The sequence below is a fragment of the Plodia interpunctella genome, chromosome 25 (genome assembly GCF_027563975.2).
Source record: "Plodia interpunctella isolate USDA-ARS_2022_Savannah chromosome 25, ilPloInte3.2, whole genome shotgun sequence".
In the NCBI taxonomy this organism is placed as follows: domain Eukaryota; kingdom Metazoa; phylum Arthropoda; class Insecta; order Lepidoptera; family Pyralidae; genus Plodia; species Plodia interpunctella.
In genome coordinates, this window is record NC_071318.1 from 1,335,907 (window position 1) to 1,358,894 (window position 22,988).

General features: G+C 33.5%; 1 protein-coding gene and 5 non-coding genes across 8 annotated transcripts in view; 3 read left to right on the top strand and 3 right to left on the bottom strand.

Annotated features, from left to right (window-relative positions):
* The window catches only part of LOC128680882 (uncharacterized), a 67,860-nt gene that overhangs the window by 31,253 nt on the left and 13,619 nt on the right, over nt 1-22,988 (bottom strand). For 2 of the 3 annotated variants that reach the window (XM_053764355.1, XM_053764353.1), the window contains exons 2-3: nt 17,534-17,558; nt 2,768-3,089 (exon numbers count right to left, since the gene is read on the bottom strand). In XM_053764355.1, coding sequence (XP_053620330.1) covers nt 2,768-2,924 — 157 coding nt within the window. In that variant the 5' untranslated portion in view covers nt 2,925-3,089; nt 17,534-17,558. Of the gene's footprint in view, nt 1-2,767; nt 3,090-17,529; nt 17,559-22,988 lie in introns of all 3 variants that reach the window. The other variant, XM_053764354.1, reaches the window with a different exon arrangement.
* Nucleotides 8,227-8,345, top strand: LOC128680984 (5S ribosomal RNA). Its single transcript, XR_008405921.1, has one exon. It is a non-coding gene; the product is annotated as a 5S ribosomal RNA (ribosomal RNA).
* On the top strand, nt 8,864-8,935 carry TRNAE-CUC (transfer RNA glutamic acid (anticodon CUC)). The gene has a single exon. It is a non-coding gene; the product is annotated as a tRNA-Glu (tRNA).
* On the bottom strand, nt 9,713-9,828 carry LOC128680993 (U5 spliceosomal RNA). Its single transcript, XR_008405929.1, has one exon. It is a non-coding gene; the product is annotated as a U5 spliceosomal RNA (small nuclear RNA).
* Nucleotides 14,028-14,143, top strand: LOC128680991 (U5 spliceosomal RNA). The gene has a single exon (XR_008405928.1). It is a non-coding gene; the product is annotated as a U5 spliceosomal RNA (small nuclear RNA).
* TRNAM-CAU (transfer RNA methionine (anticodon CAU)) lies at nt 18,052-18,124 on the bottom strand. Its single transcript has one exon. It is a non-coding gene; the product is annotated as a tRNA-Met (tRNA).

Sequence of the window (22,988 nt, forward strand, 5' to 3'; positions counted from 1 at the left end):
TTTTGTCAAGCATACGATTTCATTAAGATTCTCAAAATGATTTTATTTCTTCTACTCTTGGACACGCTCAAATGTCACTTAGCACTTCTCAATATCAATAGGATTTTATTGCAAGATGTTAATTTATCTCAAATTGCATGTAATTTGATGACAAAGCGATTGGCTCACGGCTCACAGACAATCACATTATTCAGTTGGCAATCTGTTGACTCCAAATAAGATAATTTAATGTGTCGTTGGGTTAAGCAATTACAGGCATAGAACAAGCAGTGGCTCAGAAGGTTTTAATTTAAAATTTAAGTCAGGTTCTTTTATACATAGGCCATTAAAGGCCGTTTTTGGTTTTCTTTTTCCTCTTGTCCCTTCTATTTTGCCTTCTATCAGAGTTTTCGATATTAAGTAAGGAGGTAACAAGAAAATATCACGTGGTTATCATATCCAAACCTAACTAATATTATAAATGCGAAAGTACCTAAATTTGTTTATTTATTTATTACCTCTTCACACATTATCTCCTGGACCGATTGTTACGAAATTTGGTACACGTGGTACTTCCCTATTATTCCAGGTTATTTTCTATATCCTGAAATTCCCACGGGAGCGAAGCCCCGGGGCGCTGCTAATATCCTATATGTATAATTAGCTAACGCCGAGGGCTAACTGAAACTTAAAAAATCCTCATACACGGATGAAAGCATATAATCTAATTTGAAATTACATCTTGACTTCTCGTGAGGTGAATTTTGACCAAAAATTTGAAGCGCGCACTACTCGTATGTGCTACTTACGCATCTATGTAATAGAGACCAGATACTGTAGCGAAACAATGAGGTTCAAACTGAATTAGAGTTTATTTGTATGAAGGCGTATTCATCTAATAATGGCAGGACGGCAGGCAGCCTTTCAACGTACAGTTCTTCCCGAAACGAGCAGAAGAGGCGCTTCTAGAGGTACATGGTCCACCACGGCATACTAACTGCAACGACTTAAGCTACCATCGTACCTAAATTTGACTGACCTGACGATGTCCATTACAGCTATAGTTGCAATCGTTACTCCATTAGTAGCTGCAGTATGCAATTAAGTGATTTACGGTTCGTTTGTGTTCAAGTTGCAGAATTATGCAAAGAGTCGAGAGATTTCACTCTCACTGATAGAATCATGTCTCGCGCTGTTAAATATGAAAAATCGATTTGCTCGGAACTAACTTAATAATAATACTGGCAAAAACAACAATGTAGACAGATGGGTTCAACTTTTTATAAACCCAGTCGTTTTTGAAGAAATTGGCACTGTCATTTCGACTATATTTGATGGATTCAATTATAGATTACTAGCAGCTCGTCCCGGCGTCGCTCTGATGAAAACATAATAAATTATACAACTAAACCTTTCTCAGGAATTACTAGTATTGGTGAAAACCGCGTGAAAATCCGTGCAGTACTTTTTGAGTTCATCTCAAACAGTGAGATCGCGAGAGAACAACGCATAGTTTTAAAATGTTTTTTTCTTCTGCAATCATAATGACAATCATAGTGTCATTTTTGCACGCATAGGAACTTAACGAACTTTTTTACTAAAATACCTACGTAAAATAAAAGTTTCTACACTCATCGGCATAAAAACGTCTATTGGTATCACCTTCTCGCTAACATTTTCCGTATTTATTGAGCTGCACTAAGAATTGAAACAAGTGATAGGACAAACTATTGCATCTGTTTACATTCTAGACTTCACGGCCTCTAGATCATTGACCTCTGAGTCACCTGCAGCGATGGTTTGAGGTAGGTCAGGTAGATAGTGTTTCGGCTTGTTGATGACCTGGATTTTAGATTGCCTAGACTTATTAATGACCATAATACTTTATTCTTTAGGTTTAGCCACCGTCTTAGTTGTTGTGGAGTTAAATAATGACATTTTATGTTACTACTGTATTTTGTGTCGTGGACTGCCGCTTTTGTTCTATAAGTATTCAACAAGGTTCCTCAGGCGCATGTCTATGACGAGTTGTGATAATTAAACTGCAAAAATATTGCCAATAAAATATGTGTTAATAATTCCTTTATTCGTATTCATTTTCTGAGAATGTGGATACATAACTAGTTGTTATTTCCTATTTATTCAATTCTAAAATACATTTGGATGATTAAAATTTTACATAAATTATGCGGAATTCACATCAGTGTTCACTTGTACAGTCACATTGCATATTAAATTAACTTGGACTTCTATGCTGGCCATAATAGCGGCAATTTTTCATATTTGGGTACCTTCCTAAATTTGTTTTGTACACTCTACGAATATTTAACATACCAGTATCGTTATTTACTGCTAACTACTACTTTTCGGCTAATTTACGATTTCTTATTTCGCCAAATCTTTTCCAACAAAGACATTAAGTATATATTGTGTTTTGACGCAAAACATAATTTTAAATGGCTACCAGCTTTTCGTGGTGATTTATCATCTATATTTGCAAATTCCCTTACCTTTGTAATACTTATTAATTAAACTATGCTATGATTATGTAAACGTGAAAGGTTGATTTAACATTTTTGCAATAACGACTTGCTAAAGAAGTGGTGTTGAATTGCGCAAAAATCGATATTTTTATATTCTACATTATCTGACAAGAAGGACGGACAAGATTTTTTTTATAATTTTCAAAGTGTCCAGAATCTTGATTTTATAAATTTTAAAGCCATTTTTACGTATACAATACATAAAGAGACTCCTTTTACATGTAGTTTTGTAATGTATAAATTACCTTTGGGCATTCCACATGGTGCCTTCGTTCTGGAGTTGTCCAGGAAATCCAAATCGAATCTTCTTGCAGGTGGGTATGTCAACGCCACATGTCCATACACGGATACCAGCACAACACTTAGCACGGCACAAATTAGTGTCACTTTTGGAAGAGCCATCGTCACTTTCTGTCACTTCACCACTTCGCTCACTCGAAACTAGTGCCACTAGCTGTTCCTCATTTCAGAGTTGGTTACGTCCTCATTGCCTTTCGAGGTTTTTATGACTTCTTCGACAATATTATCTTGACATTTTTTCGGTTGGTCTCTTTGTGTTTTGCTGATCTGTAACAAAAGACAAGAAATTGACATTTTTGTACTCATGTTTTTTTTATTTATAAGGTAAATAAATGTCATATTTTGTAACGCTTGTCCAGTATCTTTGTACAGTTTTGTCCAGTATCTTGTTCTTCTTTTCGACTTTGCTAATTGAACTATTTCAATTTAATAAAATAAATAAAAATAAAAGAAGAACAAGATAAATAGACTCTTTATTGAACTATTTACAGGATAATCATAAGTTATAACTAAATCTAACTAAATATTCTATGTAATCAATCTAAACATACATGAGCGTAGAAGAAAACGGAAGAAAAATAAAGATAGTATCATTATTACATAAAGATTAGACATTGGCCGAGTGAGCAGAGAACTACTTAAACAATTTCTCAATAATATAAAACAGATATAATATACAAGGCCATTACGTGTATCGTTGTAATCAAATCTATCGCCGCGTTGTATCAAAATTGTCATTCCATCTTACATAAACACGACTTTCTAAGAAAGTAGGTACAACAAACACTTGGCGAAGCGATAGCGGCGACGAAATTGATCCAATTTTCTATCATAATGATACGTTGTTGTACGTCAACGAGATCAACTGAGGAATTGGATGCCAATTACCTACAATGAGCCTACAATAAACACAAAAATTACTGACTATGTGCATGAAAAATATAAAAATACTTTCAAAAAGGATAAAAGCTAAAAGTTTTCACTTTAGAAATAACCTCTAATCTAGAAGATTTTCTTTTTATAAGACAGTTTTAAATTGAACTCTAAATGTAACTTAAATTCATTTTTAAATAACACAATTATCTGAATTCCTTTAAATAACAAATTTAATAAGAATTAGAAAACCGTTTATTTATCAATTCGAAGCATTTATTTACTAAATTAGCTTTAATTAAAATTTAAGATTTCAGTCGTAAATCACTATTAACTCTTTAGACAAATTGAGTGCCTGTCCATTAGTGTCCATATATTTTTTTAAATATTACATTATTCATTTAGAAATATGTATAAACATTACCTATATGTATCTTTCGCAAAATTAGTGTATAATTTCTGTCAATCATACTTGGAGTATAATCATCGGGTTTGAATAAATTTCACAATAGACCTTATATATTAAGCATTCACTTTCAAATACCTGTCTACTAACTACTTACAAGATGTTTATTGTACACTAAAACTAATAATGATATATTAAAAACTAAGTATACAATTAGAGCTAACACTATTAACGATAATAAAAACAAAAGGCGTGCAATTGTCAATTTTAAAAAAATGACTTGACCTTAACATATCGCAAAGGTGCGTGCCGTTTTACACCTAATTTCAACACTGTTAGAGATGAAATTATATTAGCAATGATGTGAAGAAATATTAGTGTGTTGGCTATCACAATAATAGGTTGTCTGTGTATCCGTCACACTCTACGGACGTAACTTTCACTCCGACAATGAGCGTCTCTTGTTATTTTATATTAACTTTTGTTTTCACTTCGCTTTTCGAAATAAGTAGCGGCAGACTAATTAGTAATTTGTGGTAGCGGCTGATTAATCCGAGGCGTGTGGTTCCGCCCTAAAGTAGGACCATATCTTATCCTCACGTGGCGTGGATGTCGTATGAAATTAAATTAATTACACTATAGGCCACAAAAGTAGCATTCCCAAGGTGGGTGCCGTCACGCAAGCGGTCGGTTATTAAACCACAGACAAATCTCAACATTTCAAGGTTATACGCTGTCCGGGCTTCGCGGCATCACAACCCCGAACACAACCGGGAACATGCGGATATAAGACAACGGTTAATTATTCTGTATCTCTCTTTTATTCGCCATGGAATCCTCTCTTGGTGGTCGTACGAGGTGACTAAGGGACATTATCCTTGGCAGCCTAATAGGGTGACAGAAAGACATTAGGCTAACAGAAAAGAAAAAGAAAGAGCTAATGTTATCAACAGGTTTTCGTATCCGAATTAATCAATCAAAAACAAAAAAAAATATGTCGACATTTACCAAAGGTCACAGAAGATATCCAATCCATGTTTCTATAGATATTGATCGTATCCTAAACTATAAATCAATGTTTGATCAGATTTTGTTCTAGTTTTCTTATGCAACTGTAATTTATTGTTTGAAGTTAGTTACGCCATTTTGTGAATTACTCTATTAGATTATCTGAAAACACAATCAATCCAGTGTTATTATCACTTGTTTGTTGAAAAGTGAGAGAAAATGACGGTCGGTTTTCCGCTGCAGAGCCATGCCCCATTGCTCAGACGCGCTCCGTTGCGACGACACACCGTTGTACCAACCGCTAGTTTGATATTTAAAAAAAAAAAGTTTGATATTTTCATATCAATAATGCGTACAGTCTAAATTGTTTTCATGTTACGACACGACTCGTAAGTGGAAAAACGCAGTGTATTTTTTTTACCTATAAGTACTTAAATCTAATAAAAGTAATATTGAGTGCAGCCTATTATTGAGAGCCAATGCAGCTTGACGTCGTAAATGCAGTTTCATCGACAAATATCAATAAGAAAACCGATAAATAAATCCATTAAATTATTGAATTGGATTGATTATATTAAAATCCTCATATTTCGTTTCACTTTATGTATTTATAAAAGATAAATACATAAAGACGACCTCGGTGGCGCAGTGGCAAGGTTCTTGCCAATGAACCGAGAGGTCCCGGGTTCGATCCCCGGTCGGGTCATGATGGAAAATGATCTTTTTCTGATTGGCCCGGGTCTTGGATGTTTATCTATATATGTATTTGTTATAAAATATAGTATCGTTGAGTTAGCATCCCATAATACCTAATATAAAAAAAAAATAAACAGTATATAGGTACCTACCTAATAGTCCTACCATAGATGTCCTAATAAATATATTATATATTGTATATTTATAACCAGGCAGTCGGACTAAATGTTAATGAATGGGTGGACAATACACTCGAAAAGTCGCGTCAGTTAACCTTGTCGCGTCGTTTACTAAGGGCCACGCAACATTACCAAGTTGCGCTCCGTTGCGACGACGGAGCAACTCAGCGTGGTGGGCATTCCTAAAGGTTTTGACGTTGACGTAGGTAAGTCGAAACTCCGTCCAATTTCTACGTTGTTCTGCGTGGCTCCGCCAACGGACGTCACCGTGGGTATGGCTCTTGACGTGTAATAATACTGGTCGTTCGAATGAAGCCTTATTCGAGTAAAAACTTCGATAACCAAACTAACTTTCCGGCTACCATCAACATATTATACATTTAATTACCTACGTACAGTAACAAGGTAAACAACGAAAATCAAATTTCGTTCTGTCACCTTATTCACAGCAAATATTATTACAGGGAGGCGTCAAGCGGGCTCCATAATATCGCAGACCAGTTCGCCAAATTTTGGTGGATTCCTTATACATTGCTGGTTTTTTATTGCGGAAAATAAAAGCACTCATACTAACTACGCAATGTTCATGCAACCGCGTCGACATCTGTCCGAGTTCGGCGATAGTGTGGCAGAAAGAGAAAGTTGCCACCTGCAGCGTGGTCACTATCAACAGCGGTTACTTCATTCGATTTTATGAGGTACTTTCAACAGCACATAAACCTACCCAAATTCATTGCAAACTCGCCTCTATTACCGCGCTGTATAGAAAGTTCGTGGAGGGTAACATGATGTGCTGTTTGCTATACTGATAATACCCTTACTTACCTTATGAAAAAATACATTACTTAACACATATTATCTGGTCTTCACAGAAGCTCTGTGCTGTGCTCTGCTAAATGAAGCTAAGTTTCGAACATTAGAATATCGTTTGTCAAAAATATAAGTAACTAGATGTTGCCCGGGGCTTCGCTCCCGTGGAAATTTTGAGATAAAATATAGCCTATAGCAATCTTGGATAATGTACCTTTCTAATGGTGAAAGAATTTTTGAAATCGGTTCGGTAGTTTCGGAGAGTACCCGCCTCAAACATACAAACTCACACGCTTAACTCTTTATAATAATAAAGTACCTATTTCATACAAAAGGAATTTTTTTGGTTGTTCAAAACTTAGCTTAGAACAGCTTCCGTGGAGCTTTGTGAGTAATTTTTTTATAAAATCATTAAAAAACGATTTGACGACCGGCCGCCTGTCTCCCGACCTCCCCTATCTGTATAATGTAGTATTTATTGTTACAAATTTGTGTCGCTTCTCTATTATGTATGTATTGTTATAAATTTGTGTCGCTTCTCGTGTCCTCTCTTCACATACAAATCTTATTAGATGTTCGTTCAGTTTGCATAAACAATTAGAGTAACATTGAAATACAACAGCCTGTTACAACGAACGACGTTGTCCAAATACCATTGTTATGTAAACGAGATTTCAAAGCAAATAAGTGTGGGTGATTCTGTATGTTGTTATCTTGTTATTAATTTTTAATTCAGTCATCATAAAGATATTTCTGTATGATTCTAGTCTAGTACTTAGTTGTAATTAATAGTCATGTCTGATGCCTTTACTTTAGGCGACTTGAATAAAATCTGACACCAGTGTTAGCAATAATACACTCGATATGGTGATAATGATGAGGGCCCAGACCCATTGCTCCGTCGAACCCGTTGCGTCGACGTAGCGCGTTGCTTTTCAGTTTTTTTTCCACCTCGGGACATATAAGTAAAAACAATGCCACAATTAAAATTCTCATTTTGACATTTTGCTCATGACAGATATACTCAGTTTTTCTTCTAGAATCTATACTTAGCACAAATCAAATTGCTGTAAAGAAAATAATTATCCATAAGATCATGCTCAAACATTACGCAAGAAGGCATCTGCATTAGCAGTTCACAGTTTGAAGGCGTTGTGTTGTGATGTTGCCCGACCGGTTAGAAAGAGACGTGACGAACCAATCTGAAGATAATTCTTCAAATTGCTGGCCGTTTATCATGTCAAGACACTTATGGCCTTGTTGATTGGTGCTGGAAGTTGAGGAACGCCCGAGGCCCTGTATACTATGTATAGTAAATTCTTTTACAAAAACATTTGAGTCTTGTGAAAAGAAATGTAAGCGATTAACTTATAAATTATGCATACAATATGTAACTTACTGAAGTATGATTCTTATATTCGAAAGCACAATCGCCAACGTCCATACCACGTTGAAAACACCGGTTCTCGTCCGATCACCGAAGTTAAGCAACGTCGGGCGTGGTCAGTACTTGGATGGGTGACCGCCTGGGAACACCACGTGATGTTGGCTTTTTTGTAAATTAAAATAAATTGTACCTACATTGTCTTCGCTCATTCTCGATATTATTTTTATTTTATAACTTTCACAGCAAAACCGCTGATCCATTTTTTTTATTTTGCTATGTATAGTATATTGTTGTTAAGAGAATAAGTAGTTTAAAGTCCGAATAAAAAATTAAAAATATAGGTTTTCAAATTTGTACTTCCAGAGACCATGGAAAAACTTTGAAAAACCCAGTTAAGACTATTAACAGTGTCGTAGTCGTGACAACGAAAAACAGCAATAATGTGCCGATTGACAAATCTTTTCTCATGCTTTTTGAGACCTTGTTTCATTCCCGTTTTCCCATGCCCATAGTGTTTATGATGAACTCGATTGTTACCAAATCTAATTGCTGCTAAGCTCTATGGTTAGAATGTCATCCATCTTCTTTAGTATGCTAAAGGAAAAACACTATTGATTGAACGATGTCGATATAATTTTTAATACCTATATCTTGAACGATAATTTCAATACCTCTCACAGAATCCGATATGGTCTAGTGGCTAGGATACCTGGCTCTCACCCAGGAGGCTCGGGTTCGATTCCCGGTATCGGAAGTCCTTTTTTTTATTTTTTTTTCTCAAATTTCTGTTATGTATGAATTATTTAAATCTAAAATTACACACAATATTTTATGAATATACTGAAACCCTGAGCGAGATGGATGAAAATTACCAAAACATCTATATTTGTTTTCCTGATCTCGACGTTCCTAACAAATTTACAAATTTCAATGATAATTGACCTACAACATCCTATAAAAAATGAAATTTATCTTCATTAATTATATATGCAACGCCATCTATCGGCGAGTGGCAGTAATTAATTGCAGAATAATCGCAATTTTTATCCGCGTACATAGAGTCATTCTCATAATTTATGATTCCGCATAAATTATGAGAATGACTCTATGTACGATTTCTTAAATGGGATACTAATTTATGAGCCACGTTAAATCATACTGCAACAGCTGAGAAAGTTTCTATTAAAATGTTCGAGTTCATCCACCAGAGATTTGGAATTTAGAACTTTTTAATTGTATTTGGATTCAAATACATTTTGAGAAAGTTACCAAAGTTTTTGGGAAAGTTACATTCTGTCATTCTGTAGCCATATACAGAATCTTTTCATGGACGAAGTATTTGGTTTATAGTTCGATAAATAAAAGCACTAACAAACTACGCACTGGTCGTTCATTCGCGTCGACTTTGACCGAGTGTAGCCGGGATAAGCTATGGAGCTAAGCTACAAAGATATATCGTATCCAATATATAGTATCCAATATGTATAGTATCCAAATATGATAGACACGTAGTCCTGCTAGTTTTTAATAAGGCATCGCCAAAGCGTTGCCATCAAAAATTAAAAAGACTCATTTGAGTGTTCCCCTCCACGGAAATCTTTAGTAAAAGGCGAAAGATTTATGCGTGTTGAAGGGAAACCAGAGATGATACATAAACTGAAAAGAGCGGTGACCCCATCATTTTTAGAAACATTCTGATAGCGCGATGCAACAATATAGGTTTTAGGACACTGCCATCTAGTGACGTAGAAATGAAATTTCAACTTCAACATTTGAAGACACATGAGACGAACTACTAGTCTGAAGTAGTAATTATCTACATCGGCCGAGCGGAAACAGGTAAACTGTTATGTCAGATGACACTATCGTGCGTAATCGATCTTACACAGCGCATCGATTTATTACTAAATCGATCATAAACATTTAATGCGTCACAGTATTTTCATTACCGTTTTTTTTTTAAATGTCAAAGACAAATGTCAGTAAAAAGTTACTTATATGAATAAAAATTAGGTCAAATTACATACCATAGCCCGTAGTAGGGGCGAATTTGCAATGCACTTGTTGAAGTTCGGTTGTCTGTACAATGTTTGCCATCATGTATGATTAATTATTAATACTTATAAATAAATATACATAATAAATACCCAGAATTTAGGTACCAAAAAAGCAGTCAAGCAAGAATACAAAATGGCTTCCATTCCGATTACCATAGACAAATTAAATGCTTCTACATAATTTCTCACGGTAACTGGCACATGAAATTTTTAATTGTGTAATCTTTATTTATATGTGTGATGGTCGGTCACACAATCAAACTGTATTGCTTTAAAATTGTTAATTAAAACTACATTGGGCAACTGTATTACGTGTATACAACATAAATCGATCAAATCAACGATCGACTACAGTTTCTCGATTCTCCTTTACGATTTTCCCTTACGTAATAGATCATTGTTTTTGACTCTACGGAAATAAACAATAAAATTTTATAACCGTGGTAACGTTCTTTTATACCGTACTATTAATATTTATCAAAGATCGAATGCGTTGCTATTGTATTGTAATGTAATAAAATCTAGATAAAATCAGATGCTATCAACTGCACAGAGTAAAGATGACAATTTGAAGGCATTTTCTAACTTTTACGTCGAAATAGAAAGTTCTCTCGTTCGGTTTCATTCAATTTTTCTCGATTATTGTTATAACATTCGTAATATTTTCAGCACTTATTATATAAATTTTGATTCAGTAAAGGATTTTTTTCAGTACTGGATGCGTTTTTCATCGCTGTCATTGCTGGGGCCGGAATGGTCTGCACGATTAAGAAATGTATTTAAAGAGAAGGGATATCTTACCTTAACTAATACATATATATATCCTCGAATTGTGTTCATTTGTAAAGAACAATATGATATACTATAAGAAGAAAATAGAATTTAGAAGTAGTCAAAGAGATTTTTATAAATATGATTTACATTTGCCTAGTGTAAATAATGAAACATACAAAAAAGTGCATTTATTAATGGAATCAAAGTTTTTAACCATCTACCAATAGATATTAAATCTATTTCTAATTGCCAACAATTTAAACAGAAACTAAAAAAATGGCTTTTTACAACAAGTATTCTATGATATAAATGAGTATTTTAATTATGATACTAAAAGAACAATAAAAAACTAAGATTTCTATGGTTATATCTAAATGTAATTTTATTAAACTTAAGATAATACTATAAAAATATAATAAATTGATAACTTTCTTATTGGAAAATATTGCATGCCTGGAAAGGGCAATCTGTTGAAACTCTTACTTATATTTACCATTCTTGTATGTATGTACATGTACACAGATTTTGCAATAAATGTTTTTGACTTTGACGACAAATGTGCTAAATAATACATAAATTATTTTCTACTAAAATAAAAGTAATAAGTCAAATATGAATTCTATAAGTGTACTAAAGTGAGTCCTGATCCACTTTAAATATTTTTTATTAGAATGTAATCGTATTTCATATTGTTTTTTAAACATTTTTTTTTAATATTACTTTTTTAAACAGCACGATATATCTACTGCGCTTGCGATACATATACTAACCATCGATGTTGTTAACTTAGATTCCTATTGTTCTTATAATAATAAGAATGTATTTAATACTACATTTTTCAACTTAAGACTGAGAAGAATGTGAATATGATGTCATATCATTTGTTTGTTATCGATAGCCTAAAACTAAAATGCTTTCTTATTACGTTCCAGAAATACTAACAAAAACAGTCTACTTTCTCGCCACGCAGTTATCAATATAAAAAATTAACTAGCCAAATTTGCGGGACAAGAAAAAGTTTCTATTACTCGATTGAGATAACTGTGGACAAGATGGTTACAAAATCGAAAGAATTATCTAATTCGGTCACGGTAGGAACTATTGTTCTCTCAGGTCGATCGCAAAGGGCCAAAAAAGTTGTCGCAACTGCGGTGGTGATCTTGAGTGGTTTTTGTTGCTTCACGCTTTTCCTCACCACGTACACCATTGCAGAAATCTGACCACCAAGTGGGTGAAATAGGCGGTCAGATGACCTGGTGTCTATTATCTTGACTTTAAGCCAAAACCGCTTAATCTTCAAAGGTAACTCTTATCGACACACAATAAGAGCTACTGTTGAGACACGATAACGGCGTATCGTTGGTGAATTTACACTCTTTGTGAAATCAGAGATAGATATTGGACAGAAGATGATTTCCACTATTATTAGAACATTACAGAATTGTGAAATTAGGTACTACGTGTTTCTGTTAAAATGCAGAACGTTTTAATAGCGTTATGTGCTGTAAATTAATAAAGTTACAACATTATCTCTTGTGCCTCTGAGTTGCTTTCATCTCAGTATATTTGGGGTTAGTATTCCTAGTCATTATGTTCTAATACATCCAACGATGTGACTGACTTCAAGTCCTTGATGTTGTGACGCAAGAAATATGTAACAACGCCATCTATTGACACAAAATGAATTTAGTTCCATATTGTGAGCTATTTTCACATTTCGTCTTGCAAAATCCAGTAATAGACCATTGTGCCAGTTTCATTTTATCAGAGTTTAATTTAATGTTGTCTAATTAATACTTGCGATAGAGTACTTAAGAGACAATGATCAACAAAACAACACAAGAAAAGGTCTGAAGGTCGATGCGAACAAATATACCATTAGCTCTTTCCCAGGCACTTCTTCTCATAGGTCATTGTTATTTATGTTCAATATTCGACCTTATGACTTACGCAATACAGGTAGGCTACAATGACGGAAGCTATACCCTTACCTTTTTGCGGTTTATGCAGATATAAATGAAATTATACTTTATTTACTCTACAATCAAGATTGAAATTGAATTGCAACCTATAGTTCCTATTGAAGTACTTCTTTGTGTTTTCAATTTTGAGATGTAACCCATTGTCATAAAGGTTATGGTGAATGCAAAATGAGACTTGCAAATGACGACGAAGAGCTGGCTCGAATCGGTTCTCCATGATCGTTTCAAGCCATTGACAAGATTCTACACTGTTTTCGCTGTTTCACGGTTGCATAGTGGTAGACAAATTGATATTATTGCATGACCAATTTTGCATGCAGTTGGATTTAAAATACAAATACGTAGTTACGAAATAATACTAGGTACTAAAATAAATAGGCTTATAACATAAAAAGTTAGGCCCCAACAATTTTCAATCGTAATTTTGAAATTTTGAGTAAAGGTCTTTATGAAGAATATTATCTAAAATAGTATATAAAGAACATAGTTATCACATACCTATATCTATAATGGTAGAAGGAAACAATATTTTTTTTCTAACTTCATGAGTTTTGTCCGGGAATTAAGTTTCTAAAACATCTAGCTGAGATAATAATATAAATTATAATCTACATTAAATGTCTGGAATGGATAGTTTGAAAACTTTGTATATGACTAAGCGTAAATGAATGAGTGACCTTACTTTCTGCAACTGTATATTGTAGTAGTTATTGCGGAGTTGAGAGCCGTTCATAGTGACTTAACCTCAAAATTAACATCAACAAGTGTTTCATTCCTTGACATTCGATCATTAATTATTCACGATGACTCAACGTCCTTGAAACACTAATTAATAATTACGTTACTAGCATTCATTGCATAACATCTTTGAAAATAAACAATGAAGATTTTACTCACGTTATGAAAAACTTGGCCAATGTTGTTGCAATAAGGAGTATCTGCTGACACCCACTAGATGGCGTTAAACAAAATTGAAACGCGCAGTCAAGATTTTTTGCGATTTAGTGGGGTCGAATGTGAGTTACTTCAACGTTATCTCTGGTTTCCCTTCAACACGCATAAATCTTTCGCCTTTTACTAAAGATTTCCGTGGAGGGGAACACTCAAATGAGTCTTAATTATTTTTGATGGCTTCACTTCGGTGTAGCTTTATTAGATCTTGATATAATGAAACGTATATTACACGTATGAATTGATAGTACATAAATATATCTACAGATAGTAGATAAATATATCTACTTAATTACCACGAAATATAAAGAGACATTTTGTTTTTACTCTCCTGTGTTAAGTATCTATTCTGCATAAAAATAATAAGTACTTATATTATGTGGTACTTATGATCCGAAAGGAAATTAAATCGTGCTTGTCTTGATGTATGTGGTATTTGGGATAAATCCTGGTATAAAATAAAAGTGGGTCGTATTTATTACCTGTAAATGTCTACAAACGTCTTAGTTTGTTTCTTTGACTATAAACATAATTTTCTATGAGAGTCTAGGCAGGTACTTTATGTGTATGGATTGTTAGAAACGGACGTACGAAAACAAAACTTTCCAATTGACGCAATACTACGCGTAGAAATGTGAGGAGGATGTGCGATTTGTTTTACTTGCTAATTCGTGCTAAAATGCCCAATCGAATTGTTAATGAATTGGTAATATACTAATGTAATTAGAGAAATATTTAGGCACATCAATTTCCGAAAATAATCTCCTCTTGTCCTAACTCTTATAACTACCATTGTCTATATATATTTATATATATATATATATATATATATACATATATATATATATATCATAAGAAAGGACTATACAATATATAAGTACTAGCGTTATAGCGATTATAACCTGGAATAACGATGTGTTTAAGGTTATATTCTATCCGTGTACCAAATTTCATACCAATAGGTCCAGTAGATTTTGCGGAAAAGATTAACAAGCATAGGTACACACATACATCCTCGCAAACTTTCGCATTTTTAATATTAGTAAGATAGTCATAATTTGTTAATAATCTGTGGTATTAACAATTAATCCTGTAATTATTAATAAGTTATAATGATAATGTATGCATCGTTATTATAACCAATTAAAACAAAAAATATATACAATAGGTTTGTATATTTAATTAAACTAATTTCTAATTTGAATATAACATCACGACACGACGGTTCATATTGGCATTATATTTTAATGAATGCCTAAAATTAAGACCCAACCAAGAAGCGGTGGTGGTGTAATCGTTAAGACCAGGTTTTCGAATCCTACTCGTGCCACATGAGTTTGTATACCAATCCGACTCATGTATAGTAAGTTTTCATCGACTACCACTTGCTTCCGGTGAAGGAAAAACATCGTGAGGAAACTTGCACACTTGTTGATTATTAACTTGTGTGTGAAATGGAGAAGGCAATGGCGAACCACTCCATTAATAATGCCAAGAAAGTTGTGTACGTGTGTTCACGTCCATGTAATGACCACGACCCTCAGCCGTGAGGAATACGACTATGAAGAAAAACTTTACCAACACTTCTACCGAAGTGTTGATGATATATCATACTATGATTCAATGTTGCATATACAATCGCTAATTCCAATTTGAGTGCATAGTTCACGTCAAATAGCATAGTCATCAAATCATCGTGGATTAATCCCACGTGGCTTCGTGTGGCAACACTGCCTTGACTCCATTCATGCGATTCATGCTTTTGAATTTGACAAACGAATGAAATAAATAATAATTATATTTACGTATTATTAATTGAATTAAAACAATAAAATAAATAAGTAAATAAATAAATAAAATACTTTCTGTTCAAAACAGAAACTTAACTGGAAAAAATATGCTTTTTTTTAAATAAATTAAATTATCCAAACTCACAGCTGTCACTTTTTTTGCTTGCGTTTATGAATAAAAACGTAGATGCGGGATAACAATTATAGCAAATTTAATTTTTATTCTACGTTGACTGCTGCCAATTCATGTCGCATAATTTTCCTAATAACGAAAACACGCAACGTATGTTTTCAGCACTCAGAAAAATCAGAATAAAATTGTTCAGTTTATCCAGTATTTTTAGTTATTTGATTTTCTTATTCAAAGACTTAATTTAATAAATAATTAATTAACTTGAAGTCACTAACATAATACGACTTTTAATGTATACATTAAAAATCGTTCTTTCTCAATTACAAACAAAAAAAATTTCACGAAGCATATTTGCGGTCTATAAAGCAAAATTATGATTTTTAGCCGACTTTCTTTAAAACTAATTATGTTACGCTTTCATCTCTCAAGTAGGCGATCACGGCCTACAGGTGACACACATTACCTATGATCTTCAAGGTCGGTTACATATTGACAAATGACTTGTAGGCTTGTAGGACACCCATTTCGCAAGTTATTGTAATGTCTTGCTGTAAATAAGTTAAGGACTTCGGTCAAACCACATATAAGACGATCATATAAAAAAACAATGATCATAAGCTCACCACGAACGAAACATACAAACACGTAGCACGTTACTAACGTCCATATGCTGTCTCTGTTTCCCATATGTACCTACGCATCGTGTAAAAAAAAGAAAGAACATGTTGTGTTGTGTATTTTATGAGGGGGTCTCTGCTGTTGATTAAATTTGAAAAGGGAATAAAATATTTTTAATTTTCCTTGCCGAGTGAAGTATTTTCAGTAAAATCCTTGTAATATACATATCTGATATCACATAATATCATAAAGCGCAAACATTGGTAAAATCAAATCCTTTTCTCGACTTTTCCTCAATACACGGCAACAATTCAAAAGCATGAAAAAAATTTAAAAAACAGGAGAAAATGTATGTTACACTTCAGAAATATCGTTTTTAATTCCAGTGTAAAAAGATAACAAATCGTCTAATTTAAAAAAGTTCCGCTATCCGCCACCCACAGCGCCACTAGTCTACAGATAGATCACGTACTATAATGAGCAGATTGGGCATTTTGATTAACTTATCTACTTCAATGATGGCGTGACAAAAACTATTACATTTATATTACGTGGCGATAATGTGGCGTTAAAATGATAATTAGGATCTAGTAAGACACGTACTTCAATTTCACAGTGACTTTGCACCTGAGATAATAAGATTTTTTCAGCCCATGACATTATATTATCATCTAAGGTTTAGGTAACAGGGCGCAATAAAATATTTAATAGAATGTCTGTAATATTTTTCTACTACTAATTACTATGTAAATATTACTCACAATATGACCTTACCACCATTTATATAACATTCATGGCCTGCCCGCGACTAGGCATATTTGCAAACAAAACAAATAAGCGAAAATGGAACCTATTTCGTATTGTAATAAGTTTGTATGAGATTTCCTTAAATTTGTGTATTTGTAAATAATAGTAATTATTTGGAAGTATTATTAAGTGTTGATAACCTAAATAGTACTTACCTAATTATAATTACGAAAAAATATACAAAAAAAAATTGTGGAATGTTTAAGACAGAAAGAAATAAATATACAGATAGGTACTTACTTATTTTCTTATTCCATGAAATGATCTGAAACAGAAAAAAACATAATTAGTATTTTAGATGTCCCCCTTCTCTTACATTCCATCTACATAATTTTAAATTAATATGTGTAAAATATTTACTTAAAAAATACCTCCGTACTGTATCCTACTTTATGACATTGAAATTAGTTCTTTAACTTTTCTAGGGCAGCAACTATTGGCCAATAGATGGCGTTAGAAGCAATTTACATAAAATTACGCAATCTCTCACGACACATGCAGTCGAAATCTCTCAAGGTGGTATTTAGCGGTCTCTTTACTATTTACGATCGAAGACAATCGTAGATTCCACTGCGAAATGTGGGCTGACTGGTATATCAAGTAGATTTCATTGTTTAGAGACGAGATTTGCATACGCTTAATTTCGTAATAATCGCCTATGGCGTATTCAACAGGTACCATACAAGTCAAAACCTTGAAATCTATTTGAGGATTACAGGAATTGAATAAAATTGGGAAAAAAATTGGCAAAAATAATTTGCCCCGGGTGAGGATCGAACTCACGACCTTAAGATTATGAGACTTACGCGCTGCCTACTGCGCTACCGAGGCCTGTACAATTCGTGTCGAAATAGGTCATCAGATACTTTAATATGCTACTCATATATGCTAAACATATACCGAACAAGAAACAGACGAACTGACATGTCCATTCCTATTCTCGCGTCTCTATATCTCACGTAACTCAACTTTCACTTAATTATGTCGTGTTAAACGCTTCACAGTCCACACCTATAGTTTGACTGGTTCAGTACGTTTGCTTATAGTATAGATAACCTTCGATTGCAAGAAAAATAGCCTACCGAATCGAAAAGAAAATTAATAAAAAATAAGCAAACAAGTTTTTAGCTTCAATCTTCATTGTTATTACAATTAGCAAATTCGTCGAAATCTGTTTTGAAATCTGAAAATGTATAAATCTATTCATGTTATTCCATAGATAGGCCAATTTATTTATACATAGATCTAAAATGTATAAATTGAATCACCGACACCGACAGCGGACTTCCATTTTAGATTCCCGCCATTTTTGGACAACGCTATTTTGGTATCAAACGGTATTTAGATTTAGCAATTTTAGTCATCGTTCTAGAATGTACAGTGCACAAGCCTCTGGCAATTTTTATAGCAATTTAACGGGTTCCATATAATCAGAACCTTTCTAAAATTGTAATCTGTGGTTCCTATCCAATATACATTTATCCAATATTAAACATAAGTAAAATTTAATGATATGAGGGACACAGATGACATAACCCCAGAAGTACGCAAAAAATATATATAAAAAATTGGAAAATCGCACGATTTCCCTACTAATAGTAGGTATAATCAAGTCTACTTAATTAAAAATATAAGTGCGAGACGAAAACGGAGCAACGGTTTTGCATCGCTTTAAAAGTGTAATGTAAATCACGTTTGACTTAAAAAAATATATTTCTTATTATGAATTCTACTTGTGTTCGCCAAGACGATTATAAAATGAAAAAAATATGCTCAAGTTCACCAACCAACGGCGTCTACGACGGAGTTTGAAATTTTGAATATCGAATGCATAAATGTATTATTTTTTTTGCAAAAAGTGGCCAAACAACTACGGTTTTGGGTTCAAACACCGAGGTATTCTGCATAAAAAATAAGAAAACAGAGAGGCAGTGTATAATTTTCTATACTTTGGCAAACGATGTTATTTTTTGTACAATTAAGCATGATTATAAAGCGTTCTGACGCCTACACCATTGCGTGTAATGACGTAATGCCTCATAATATCGTAAATGTGTAACCTAGTATAATAATTGTTGCGGAACAACCGGAGAAAGTATGACGTTAGCCCTTCATGAAGAAAAGAGGTTTTGTGTTCATTTATTTAGTTTTGTAAGGGCTTAGTAGTCTCTATTATTATGATCACACACACAAACATTCACTTGTATAAAGAAATTTAAAGGTACAGTGTTGGAAAGGCTTAGTAGTACTCTCGTTTTAACGTTTTCCCGGTTTTTTCCGCCGCCATAGAGCGTCGGGGCCCAGTGTCCGCTTTCTTACTTTTTCTTCTCCGCTTTGAACAGCTTCGGCATCCTTAGTTCTTGGAGTCATCAGGTGGAGGTTCCCTACGTTATTTGATAGTTTATGCAAAAAGTTGCCAAAGCGGCGACATTATAACCCTACGTACTACTAAATACATAGGAATGATTCCTGGTCAGTAATAAAGAAAAAAATGTTTTATTAAAACGATAGACTTCACAAATAAACTCTAGAATCTGAATTTCTAAACTACCTATTCTCCTTTAACAATGAATTTAACATAGATATAAGAACATTATATTTGTGGAATTTTATTAATAATATAGAAGAAATTTTCTATCTTTTTTTTAAAGTTTTTTTATATATGTATAAGAAAAAAAAAAGTAATGTCGAGAACAACGCCAAGTCAAAAGATTTGTGAGAACCCGATGACGGGGCACGCAATAAAAATGAGTAACAAGTTTACAACACGAATGTTTGTATTAGTAAGCTATCATTTATGAAGACATTCTCACTATAGCTATTATTCAGTATCAGTGTTGTGCGTGCATGAAATGATACAATACATCGAGGAACTTCGTCGATGCCATTCGGACAGGGATTGATGGTTTTCTGTTTTTTGTTGTTTATTTTCCATGAATTATACCATCTATTATATTTGCGTCGCAAAAAATTGTTAATGCCGAAGAATTTGAGTGCAGAAATTAACGACGCGAGCGCTCACTCGCGTTGTTTCGTTTTCCAATTTTCTTTTTTTTTTTATAATTTTTTACACACTTGCTTCATCGAAAGGTCACAGAATTTAATTAATTTAAACACATTTTCTTTTAACTAGTCAACTTGTAATATGCATGCTACCTATTCTAGTACTGTTAAAAGAAATTCAACTTTATAATTTAATAATAATAAAATTTTAAGTGCTCATAAAACAACAATTACTCATAATATCATAGGGACTATTGCAAAGAAAATTTTCTGTAATTGTCTACCTATTTCTTTTTAGGAAGTTTGGTCTATTTACATCTGTCTGATATGCATCAAAACATCTTGTTCTCAAAAACATTTCATACAGGTAGTAACTTCTTCCTATTCCACCTTTTCTCCCAATTTATTTGTGCTCAAGCACATAGAGTATTGGACTAGCAGCTTGAAATCTAAAGTGTACGCTCCACTGATATTCAGCTAATGATAGGTATTGTACCCTGTCCAGTTTTTGCGAGGAGCCATCACATCATCGGTTAGATCATGCAAGGTCGTCTACCGTGATTGTTGGGTATAATGTGGCAGTTGTGTTTCGATTCTGTAAGAGACGTCAAAAAACTCACGTCGGATTCCACGCGGATATGGCTAATGTGTATTCTGTAAAACTCACTCGAGCACACTAGCGCTACACTTGCGGGTGCGTCGGTGAATTGAACTATTGGAATGCTTGAAGTTAAATTCGTTATAAACGATGTTAAAAGGACCCAGACACTCTCCACATATCGGTATTAAAATGTAAAATGAAATACACCTGATACGCATAAGTTACTGAAAGGGAGCCAAGTTTTATATTTAATAACAATACTACGGTCGAATTTTGGTTGAACGTAATTGTAAAATTTTTAGACGTTGACACCACCAGCCATTTAATTAGCAAACCAGCATTAAATTTAAAGATCGTTAAAGACATAAACCTAAAACAAAAATTAATAATGCAAACATCCCAAAGATTACCTGACTTGTCCATTAAGCGTCAACAAGACTTAAAAAATCGTAAGTTCGTGATCCATTACCCCGAATGAGTAAATAGCAGTATGTTACGATAGCCAAGGCGGCTTGAATTTGCAGACTACATTTACTGAAATTAAGTCTTATAAAAAATAACTCTTCATTGTGTCAGACAACGGTGTAGTGTATACAGCCAAGTTTTACTTTTTCACTCCCTAGATCAGCCTATCTATCATATTGTGTATTTTATGTCACATTCTTAGTACATTTTGCAGACCGTACACTTAAATGATGATGGGCGTTCAGTTTTTTTTTATTTTTATATAATTTAAAGCAGTTTGAAAAATGTGCATTTCTTCGCACTTGGTAGTCATTATTTCAATGTTGCCAATATTTTATCCTGTCAGAATCGTCAGACAGCTAAATTAAAAATACTCTTAATCATTTTTCATAAAATTCGATGGGAAATTTTACAACTCAAATTAGTAATAATGCAAAAATAAATACTTGAATTTGTATTTTAATGATGGTCAAGTTGATCTTCTTAGGGCACACAAGTATATTAACATAGTATGTGATACAAGGTTGGTTTTAATGGCTAGCCCTTATAAGGTTCAAAGCTATCATATATAGGTATGTAATGGGCACAAATATTTCATTCGATCAGTTAATTCGAGTTTATACCTATATTATCACACCACAGGCACAGGCTTTGCAAATGGCTCCAAAGAATTGAATTTTCGAGTTGCAATTTGTTTCGATTTTTCCTTCACTGGAATCTAGTGGATGGTGGTCGACGATAACTACCATATTCAGTCAGATTGATTTACAAACTACATATGCCACGAGTAGGATTCGAGTCTTATTTTTTTCGGTATATGGGCTACCTTACCTCTAGACCACCATTGCTTTTATTTGTTTAACTATTTATTTTATTTTTCAGTTTCCGCGATTATAAATCTTGTAAGTAATAATATCGATGCCGCTGGCAATCAAAGAGCTGACGGACCTTCAAGTCACGAACGGGGATGGTCTCTTATGGTGTTTTATATTAAAATATTCCACTTTATATCCGTATCGTGTCTAATTGTTGACTATTATAACGCTATTATAAAGAACATGCACGATTTTGATACGAAAAATAACAGAATTCGACACGAAGTACAATCGTTCATTCCGAAAGGAATGTAAATAGTTTTATTTATACGTTAAAAATGGTATAATTCTTAAATTTGTTAATTATTTACTTTATTCTACTGTGCTTTAGGTTCTTGGGGGTGATTTTTAATTAATTCATAAGGTTATCAGTATCATATATTTAATTTCAGTTCTTGTATAATTCGTTTTTAGGCTTTACTGATTACACGCTTTAGGATAATATTTTGGCAAATAAATAATATTTTAAAAAATAATTGAATCACTTTAGTAAGATTGTATACATTATACAATCTAACAAGCCTTATAAGTAACAATACTGTCAGTTATCAAATGAATCAGCAAATACTATTTCACATTTAGGTACATAGTACATACCAACACCAAATAGTAGGTACACAACAGTTATGAATCACAAGAAGGAAAGTTAACTTGACAAGTTCGTACGAAACCTGCACAAAAACTGGGCTAATTAAAGTGACACAATTTACAACCATTTTTTCCACACCATGCGTTCTGTAAAGCAGTACTG